At 36.1% G+C, this 10,396-nt stretch overlaps 1 protein-coding gene across 6 annotated transcripts; it reads right to left on the bottom strand.

Moving 5' to 3' along the window:
- Positions 1 to 399: 399 nt before the first annotated feature.
- LOC105052271 (phosphoglucan phosphatase LSF2, chloroplastic) lies at positions 400 to 10,086 on the bottom strand. Of its 6 annotated transcripts, none has more exons than XM_073244948.1 (5): positions 9,743 to 10,085; positions 7,726 to 7,931; positions 4,666 to 4,836; positions 3,884 to 4,093; positions 400 to 415 (listed from the first exon to the last, which is right to left on the bottom strand). In XM_073244948.1, the coding sequence occupies exons 1-4, from the start codon at positions 10,020 to 10,022 to the stop codon at positions 3,890 to 3,892; spliced, it is 861 nt and encodes a 286-aa protein (XP_073101049.1). In that variant the 5' UTR covers positions 10,023 to 10,085; the 3' UTR covers positions 400 to 415; positions 3,884 to 3,889. The 6 variants fall into 6 exon arrangements, with proteins under 6 accessions (XP_073101049.1, XP_010931333.1, XP_073101048.1 ...); XM_010933031.3 differs by lacking the exon at positions 400 to 415 and adding an exon at positions 822 to 1,043; XM_073244947.1 differs by lacking the exon at positions 400 to 415 and adding an exon at positions 1,822 to 1,987.
- Between the last annotated feature and the right edge of the window lie 310 nt (positions 10,087 to 10,396).

The following is a 10,396-nucleotide window of genomic DNA, read 5'->3' as shown; positions in this document are numbered from 1 at the left end:
GGTTACCCACCTGTTTTTTGGGTATTATTTTGACTAACGCCAGTTCAATATACACATAAAAAAGAAAACGGAGAAGAAGAAGATTAGGAGTGCTGACCTCCTGCTCAACCAACACATACCCAGTCAAATACATAAGAAAAAGATCAGAGTTAAATAAAGCATGGGTTGGGCACGCGCCCAAAGTATCGCAGAAGACCTCCAAAGTTGGAGGGAGTTGACTTTTTTTCTGTTGACCCACAAGACCGATGGGCACCAGAAAAAGGAAAATGAAAAGAAAAGAAAAGACAAGGGAAAAAAACTGGGCAACAACTCAAGATAAAAAGAACCGTCAGCGTTTCTTCTTCTTCTTCCACCTTTCGAAATCACGAGATCATGGTGCCCGTCGCAGTCTCATTACTTGACGCAACGACGCGAGCTACCGCAACAAGAGTGACAAGGAAATTAAGTTGTGGATTGGCGGAATTCACGCATCGACCGATAATGACTTTCTTTTTTAAGGCAAAAGGTGATAGATTCTTAATTATTTAGTTCAAAGCTGATAAAATAAAAAAAGGTCAATAATAATGTCATTGTGGAACTGCACGATTCATGACTCGCTACCAAAATATGAACATCTATGCTGTTATGGAATAATAAGGAAGTAGTTTCTATCCATTTATCAAATATTTTTCTAAGTAAAGCTAGGTCGCTCTTTAAAGAGCAATTGATCCTAAATGATTCATAATGAAAATCAATACTGGACCTATCAAATAAAAATCCACATTAAGAATCCTTATTCACAATATTTAAAGTATGTGAAACCAAAAATTTATTTGAAGATATTCTTATCTATGCATAAAAACCAAAATTTGTCATAGACTATAAATCCAATCAAATATCATATCTTTAAAATTATATATTCCATGAGGAGTTCATGCTCATAGAATAACAATAAAAATCCATATTAAGCGTTGCTACACGACTCCGGAAGATATATATCGAGATCAATCTTGGACCGAATTGAACCACTCCTTGAGCAAATTTGGTGAAGTCTATAACAATTCCTGCAAAGAAAGTCTCTAAATCGATGAAATACCCTCCAGTTTAAAACCCTTCGATAATTAAGTCTTACAGAATCTTGAGAACAGATTGTGGAAATAGAAGAATAGAAGGATGAGAGAAGAAATTATAGACAAATATAGAGAGAACTCTTATTTTCTTCAATGGAAAAGCTGAAAATGATTCAGCAGAATCTCAGCTTTATCTATTCTGACTTATCTTGCGGTGGATACTCTGCCCCTTTTTATATAGAGGGGATGAAGAGGTCTGTTCAGGTTGTTAGGCTGTTAAGAGAATTTCTTAGGCCGTTAGTTTGTTATAACAGCTGCAATAAAGATTATGAGGCATATATCCATGTGGTGATTGGCTGTAGTACAACTAAAAAACAACTGATATTGAGCTGGATGACAGTTGCCAAATAATCATCTACATTTTGGGAGTACATCAGTATTCTATCCATGTGACACAGCTTAGATCGGCAAATTGACTGAACTGAGTATCATGTACCATTTTAGTACCTTATAACCACATCGGCTAAAGACCGACGTAATTCATCACAGATCGGCAAAAAAGCTGAAATGAGTGTTATACTTTAAGTGCAGCTCTTATCGAATTAGGTCGGCCAAACGACAAACTGAAAAAACAGATCGGTAAATGATCGACGTGATCTGAAAGAATATTTATAATTCAAATAATAATCTATCGCCATGTGTCTAGATGATGAGATCGAATTATATGTATCAACATTAAGAATCCTTATTTACGATGTAAGGATGAAGAAATAAAAATTCATTCGAAGATCTCTTATCTACATATCAAAACCAAAACCTGTCATCGACTGCAAAGTTTGAACAACTGCAAAGTTTGAACAACAAAACCCTGCAATTTTCCTCATGCTCTGTTTGACTTGCTGCTCCGAGGAAGCGATATATACCTTAGGGCTAGCTTTCTATAAAAAAAAACTAGAATAAGGAAAAAGAGAACTATGAACTAGTTCTTTTAATTAAGGTTACCAGCATTCAACACATGTGATGCACATCAAGGCAGGATAAAAGCCACAGAATAATATGTTTTTATTTCAGCCTCTGAAAGGAAATTCCACATAAGTGATCCATAACAAATAATCTTGCCAGAGTAAATTATATCAGCTTTACATATATCACAGGCAAAACAGTTAGTCCAGAACCTTCGAAGACACATAACTTATTTGATCAGAACAAATATTGAATTCAATTGCAAGTGATACGACAACCATCTCAAACTGGCATAGTTTGCAGTTTTTCCATCTTAGATCAGTTAGCTGCTATAGACACTAACTATAAATTAAGTATACATCCTTTTCCTGATTTAAGAGATCTTTCGGGTTGTTTTCATAGATGAGATCTTTATTTGAGAAGACCCATTTGTTTGTGGCACTTCTATTTTGAAGCTGGATATGCTTTTGAATCTTTGTTTTGATCACATATGTGTAACTAGAGAAGATCATGAGTAGCGCCACTCGGAAATTCATGAACGGGAGTTATTTTAGATGGTTTCTCCATAAGCCATGAATGCACAGAAGGAAATAGCAAAAAAGGATTCATTGGCCAACCAACACTGTCAGCAAAAGCCATGGACTGAAGGGTCACAATTGTCCCCTCTGGTGATTGATAGTTCTCGTAAACAGAATAATCCATTCTCAGTGGTCGGTAACAACAGCATTTATGGAGAATTCTAACAGACATTTACCAGCTATTGGCGAGAACATAGTGAGTGCTTTAAATGCAAGCATGAAGATAAGGTCAGACTGTATAGGTCCAACCAACTAAGCAAAATGATAAACCTTGATACGGGCATCAAATAAATGAAGGCAACAAGAGAACAATAAAGCAGGTCTATTGGGCAACCAGAAGCAACATAACTTGTGAAAGGAGAACAGGAAATACAGAAGGAAAGAAAAACGACACTTAATTGAGAGCTAATTCAAGCAGATAAACAGGTAACTTCCTGTCATGGTGCCATCAAATAATATCCAAAGAAGCATCAGATGATAAACCTTTTACTGAGACCATAAACATGTCATGGAAGCAATTAGGAGGCAAATAAGAAAGAAGAAATCTCTCTAATCTCGATTTACTTTTGGAAAAATTCCAGCTTGAGTATGAAGTTACATGTTGCACATATTACATGTTGCAGAACGTCGATAATAGCATAAGCTACGTATATGCACTAACAAAACAAATATAATGGTATCTTCAATATATAAGATTAGGAAGTTTAACTTTGATGTGATGAAGATAACTGTTCAAAATATGGCAGCAAATTAGAATGACGGAAGGTTCTATGTCTTACATATATGGAAGGACAAGGCTTGAACATTCATCTCTCTCTTAAACTAGCAGAACATCCCTTCATCATCAGAACATACCATCTAAATCCCAGGTTCCGTCACAGGCCCTGTGCCAGCCATTTGCTTGACATAGAAGGTGGTTTAATGGGGGTAAGTCCCCAAAACTTCCATACAAACAAAAGAATGAAAAGATGAGGGGATTCCTTATTTTCATAATTATTATGATCTAATCTACCGTACGGTCCTGTATGGATGCTTTGAATGGGCTCCAGCTTTTAAAATTGCAATCTTGCACTATCTTTCTGTTCCTGTTTCATAAAAGTCATTCTATTATTATATTAGATTTGAAATACTTACTGCTAGATCAATTTGATGTACATTAGGTGGATAAAAGAAGTGTAAACCATGAAAACAAACATTGGCAACAGCTAGCTAGATTCAATGAGAAACAGAATTTATATGAGCAAAGACATAAGACAGCAGCTACTTTTTTTTAGAATTATTATGAAATCGTACCTGTTTTCAAGCTCCACGCATTCCACGAACTCGTTCCTGAATCAGCTTCCTTTCCCAATCAGCAATACCCCCAAAAGCATATTCAGGTAGGCTCTCAAAAGGCTCTTTCCATGGATCATTCTTTGCCAGATCATAGGTAGCCCCTCGAATAGCTCTCTTATTAGGACCACAGGGTCTTTTTGAAGTAAATGTATTGTAGGCAGTATTTAGCTGCTTAGAAGAGACAAAACAGCATAAAAAATTATCATTAGGGAGTAATCACCCACCACATCACTCAAAAGAAAAAACAAAAAGCAAATCATGTGTAACAAGGCAGATCTGTCTTTAATTCATAGAAAGATGAAACACATAAATTTTTTGCCACTAACATCGGTGGAGAAGGAATGATGGTGATGAGGAAGTAATGACCAAAATTTTGGACCAAAGAAAGCAAATAATGCCAAGAACTTGTCATAAATATGAGCATCTCAACAAACTTGCAAGAAAAAGGTCACAATGAACCTTCTTCAATATGGAATTGTAAGGGTTATATAGAATTTCTATTTCGCTTTTCATAGTATCTTGAAGGTTAAATTAGCAGAACTTAATATCATAAAATAGTAATAAAATCATTTAAATAGACTACTCAAAAAGAGATACATATATCTTAAAGGTATTTATAGATTCTACTGTAAAAACATGTTATCATGAATATCCATTGATAGATAAAGGCATTGATCAGGTTGGGAGATTTAATAATTTCAAGGAGAAAGTCGGAAAATATATAAGGATTCAGGACCTACATCCATGTCACAGAACCAAAACATATAAGCAATTGCAACCGCAGGTGCTCTCCCCAGTCCAGCAGTACAGTGGATATAAACTTTTCCTTTTCCTTCTGATATAGCCCACTCTAATGAAGACACTGCTTTTGGCAGTTGACTTCGCAGTGAATCTGGATCAAAGTCCTTTGCCTGATGGTCGCACAATCAACAATAATTATAACATTTTTTATCTTGAGAAATAAATCATGGCTATTAGATTAATTAAAAAGTAAAATATGTTATTTATCAAAGTTGTCAAGCATAAGACTGCTCCAAAACTGATTTACATGCTGTCTGGAAACTAGTGGAGCCAAATGCTGTACATGACAGTGAATTAAGCAATCACGGTCAGATATCGTCAAACAAACTAATAGTCTGGTAGCTATACATCTAATCAGACAACAATACCCTCTTAATGTTAATTAGCTGAGATTTATCTGACCTGGCTTAGATAAGCCAGTCAAGCATGGCAGATGTAAGCACATGCATTTTAAGAATTCATGAGTTACAAACACTCGAGACAACCAAGCTGCTTACTTGTTTGCTGTCTGCTGAGAAGCTAGAAGAAAAGAGTGATTCATGACACAAGAGAGAATATTAGCATTCATGATGTGTATCTTCGGATAATGTGCTTGTGACTTGTACTTAATTTGTTCTGGATTTGCCACCTCTTGCAGGTGGACTCACAAGTCACTTTGAATGCAATGAGACCATCAATCTCCAGTTTGATTGTAATGAGACCATCAACCTAGCTGGAGACAACTTTGAACCGCTATGTCTCAGGCATGATCCGTGTCAAACTTCTGATGATGAAGTACTTGTCAATTGATGAATTGAGAGTACAAGGTTGTGATTGCACCATGATGTTTATTGTTCTATCTTTGTACAAATTTTTCTTTAGACTTTAGAAAGGATTTATTCAAGAATGTACCAACTAGTGATGGTGGAAAATTAATTTTCCATGATATCTCACTCCTTGCCATGTCAAATATCTTTTGGTGCCTATATCATAACGGATCTTTTCTTCAAAATGGTATGATCACCATAATGAATTTCCTAGGACCACTCTTTGGGAACATGGCATCAAGTTTGAAAGGCCTTGTTGATTTTTTATGAGGGAACTTAGAGAATTCTGGCAGAAGTCCTTCTTAAAAGGATCTTTAAACACCTCGTGATGTTTGTTTGTAAGACAGCGAATGTACATATCAAAGCTACTCTTAAAACCTCATTTGATGGCACATACTGAGATGGTTTCAGCAGAAAGAACCACTTTAGTTTGTGAAATATAAATTTAGTGTTCAAGAGTTTGATGTACAATTAAAGACCATTTAAACGATTCTGACTGGACCTCAGCTATTTTGAGACACCGAATACACACAAGCAGAAGAAGAAGAAGAAGAAGGAATGAAGGAAGAAATCTATTGTCGTTTTACATGAAAGTTGAAAGAGTGAGTAGTTTGCATGCTAAATCACAATGCAGGAATGCAGGTCCTTTTGCTCTGTTTAATACTTAAGCTAAAACATATTCCAAGAAATGCTGGAAGATTGGCTTATATCACCATTCAAGATTTCCGATATTTTAATTTATCACGATCACGGGTAGAATGTGATGCATAGGTTTGTCAAGCATACCTCCCACGAACAAGAGATACTTATCTGAACATGTTCTAGCTGATGAGGACTTTTCCACAAGACCTGGTGGGGAAATTCATCAAGTTGCAGAACAAATTTCAGACTGTGACTGAACAGTAGTTGAAGACTTACAATGCCTACATGGCCCCACCTGACTCCTAAAAGTTCTACTTGGCCCAACACTTGCACGTGTCAAGTTTCATTATGGTAGAAGCCATCCAAAAGATATGGGGTTGGACTGGATCTACCACCTGCTAGTTTTTAGTGTGCACCAACTGAAAAAATAAGTCCTTGACATGGTCTAGAAAAAAGTCTATTCTCACTATTTTTGAAGTGTTTGTATGGCATTTGGAATCCTAAAAGTGGTTTCGTTTTCCTACACTTATTATCACACATGAGGTACTAATTTAGGAACATATACATTTAAATAAGCATGATGAGACTTGGCTGAAAAAGTTGTACTAACAAGTTTAACAAAATACTGTACAAAATCATAGTAATGTATATAAAGAGAAGAATAGTGGTACTTTTATGGGATCTTTCAATTTTAATTTCCAGCTTTTTTCTCTTTTTTTTTTCTTTTTTCTTCACCAGATTGAGTGTGCATTGTTTGATGGTTGGTTAGGCAATAATTTATGACGATATATCAATAAATGTTGTCTAACTCATGATGTGGAAATAAATGGATCCTGGAGATCTTGGACTCCTCACCTCTTAATATACTATGAATGACATCATTATAGCCTTCAGACATCTGGCATTTTTGTTAAAAAACTTGCTTCTGCCTTTAATCTTTCATATTTTTTATTATATAATAATATATCTTGGATATAATCTAAGAAAATCATAAATTTCAAAAGATTTCAAGAATGTTACCATCATATTGACCTAGTAGAAAAATTTACTACGATTTATGTCTCCCACTGAATTATCTAATTTTTAGTTGTTCCATAGTTTGAGGGTAATTTTCTGATCATGTTTGAACACTATCAACATAAAGCATCAGAAATATTGATATGAATCACTGGAAAGATTCATTGAACTGATCATTTGTATCAACAGGTCATATTAGATGACAGTACGAAATTTTTAAGAAATTACATGTAGGGGATGGTTGAATGTGATTGACCTCAGCATATTCACAGTATAGTTAGCTTACCTAGAAGCTCTGGAGGGCATTGGTCAGCTTAGATTTGAAAACATACAAATGAAAAGCAAGGCATATGTGGTAGGAAAAACCAAAATGATAGAAATCAAGGAAGTCTATTAAATTTATCATGTACATGTTGTCAGAAAACACAGAAAAGATTGACAGCCTGAATGAAGGTTGCACGATGTAACAAGCATCCATCAACTAACTCTTTCCTTTCAAGAGTAATAGTGTGCAAAAGGGAAGAAATAGCTCACCGGCCTTCTCATGTGAAGAATACCAAGTTCTTTGCACCTCTTGACTATAGACTGGAAATCAATCCCCCAATACTCGATATCTTTGTCCTGCTGCAAGCACAGTATGTAGGCTACATTCTCCTCTGCTTTCAGGTGATCAATATCTTCAGGCTTCTGAGGTTGGGAGCCCACAATTAAACTATCAGTTATGATAGTATAGTTCATGCCTATATAGCAAATTTAGAAGAATGTTAAACTGTTTTGAGAAAATATTATTTTCTTTAAAAATTGTTTACATTGCACAACTTTGAAAGATAGCGTTCAATCCATATAACATTTGAAAAAAGCTCCAGACCAACTTTTGTTTTTTCCCCCCAGGTACTGACCAAGGGATGGCCATAAGCAAGAAGTAGAAAAGAAGTATGGTGACAACAACAACCATTTTCTAGCCCAATCTCTTGCTGCTTGCTTTTCCTTGATAATTATTTACAAATGAAGCTTATGATTAATTGACCCAAAAAAAGGAAGCCTCTTCAGTTGATGACATGATGACAAATCATGGCAGCTGTTCCAATTACTCCAAAAAAAAGGCTTAAAAACCTAATTACTTATCATTAGATGTCCTAGAGATGTTAGCATTCTTACCCAAACAAACTTTCCAGATAAACCCAAGCTTATCTTCTAGTTAGGGCCAGCTTTGTCCTGCCCCTGGGTGAATAAAACCTATATAAGAAATTGTTGAACTTAAATGGCATTAGTTGTAGATATTATGATTATGGAGAATATCAGTGCTTCATGCATCAATGTTTCTCATTCAAGTGGGACACATCGATATGATAAAACCTAATCAAGATTGTCATATATCTTTAGGATGACATCATTTTATTTAATAAGTTTAGACTTGGGTGATAATGAGAAGGAGGACAAATCATGTAGTTCCATCACATGACTGTGCATTTTTCATATTTTCTGACTGATTTCATCTGTACCAGGTTGAAGATAACTCCAACAAACATAAACTCGTTTTGTTGTCCATTGATTTAGTAGGCCAAAAATCTTAGATGTTCCATTTTGAATTGGAAATTTTGGAAACATCTAGAAACAGAGACAGGAGCAAGAACCATATCCTAGTGTGGATTTTGGAGCAACAATCTAGATGATCACCTTAATATGTTTATTTGCAGCTCATCTTGCCTCGAGTCTCAAGATTAGGCAAGCAACAGAAGGCCCAAAGGATGGGCTTTCCAGATACAAAGACATAATCTTCGCATGGAGAAGTTCACACAATCATCCACTGCACTTCTGAGTTCTGATATTACATCTTATGTTGGAGGCAATGCACATTGGCCTTTGATTATTGCCAGGAGGAGTAACGAGCTTTTTGAAAGGCAGGCATATTTGGGGGATAGAAAAAGTTAAAAATTCAATCAAGGACCACAAGATTAGTCAAGCTAGAAGAGAAGAATATGGCCAAAGCTGACAAGTGATGTTATTTGGAATGAGAAATGGATTAGAGCACCGAAAGTTCACATCCTTAACTAACACATGGGAAAAAGAGAATCATTATAATTAGTCAATGCATAGAACATGGGAAAAAATATATATTGCCAAAATGGAACACGACGTCTAATTTAGCAGAAAACTTTAAAAAATTAAAGCAATAAGCTAAAGTGAACTTTCTTCATCAACAAATAACAGTATAAGAACCACAAAATCAAAAATGGCATGCAAGTGCAGCTTTTTCCAAACTTTAAAACCAGTCTCTACAAAAAATAATAACAACAAAAGAAAAAAAAAATTCAGGCCACATCAATCACTAAAATAAATTTGGATCCGCAATGGGCATCAATTGGAGTAACATACTCAATGTCACAGTAAAAACGAACCCAAAATAGACCACAGTAGACGATTCGGCGAACAAACAAGCACCGGTTTCACAAAGATGAAATTTGTAAGCAAGCTTACGATAATATTCAAGAAATTAAACAAAGGGAAGGAACTTGGATGACATTTCTCTGATAGGGGATTAATTTCTCACCGAGGTCGTGGTGGTACTCGTACGGGTTCCTCATCATCCTCTTCATAGCGGTATTGTAGTCCTCCACCTTGCGCTTGGGACCGCTCTGTCCGGCTCCAGGGCGGTTCTCTTCGACAGTTCCGCTCTCGGAGATCGTACAATAGATCGCGTTCCTTTTGGAATGCCTTCTGCGAGGCTTCAGAGACCCGACAGGCTTCCGACGGAGCAACGCCTTCTGTTCCATCGGTCTCGAGCGAGATGGGAGCACTGGGTAGAAGCAACCGTTAGCCATCGTCGCCATCTCCGGACACTTTTTCTCGCCCTCCCAGCTCTCGCAATGTCAAAGATTTGATCTTCGTTCAAGTCTTCGTTGGCTCAGCGCCATTTAAGGTGCTTTGATTTGATGTTTTGTTTTGTTTTCTTTTCTTTTCTTTCTCTTTTTTTTTCTTTTTTTTTTTTTTTTTGGTTTTTGTGAGCCATAGATTTTGTGTTGTTTTTAACTTTTTTTAGATTTTTTGGCGTGAGCTGACTGCGGACTGCCGAACACAACCGAACGATTTTGAGGAAATTGGTGCCGATTTTTTATTTTTTTATTTTTGTGAGAGATAATTTTTGAGTTGTGAGAATTGTGAACCAAGAAATTTGATTCAAATCGACTGGGCTTTGCTTGGGGTT

This window comes from Elaeis guineensis, chromosome 10, assembly GCF_000442705.2.
Source record: "Elaeis guineensis isolate ETL-2024a chromosome 10, EG11, whole genome shotgun sequence".
NCBI classification, from domain to species: domain Eukaryota; kingdom Viridiplantae; phylum Streptophyta; class Magnoliopsida; order Arecales; family Arecaceae; genus Elaeis; species Elaeis guineensis.
Note: the sequence above shows the minus strand (reverse complement) of the source record. Positions and strands in the feature narration are given on the sequence as shown.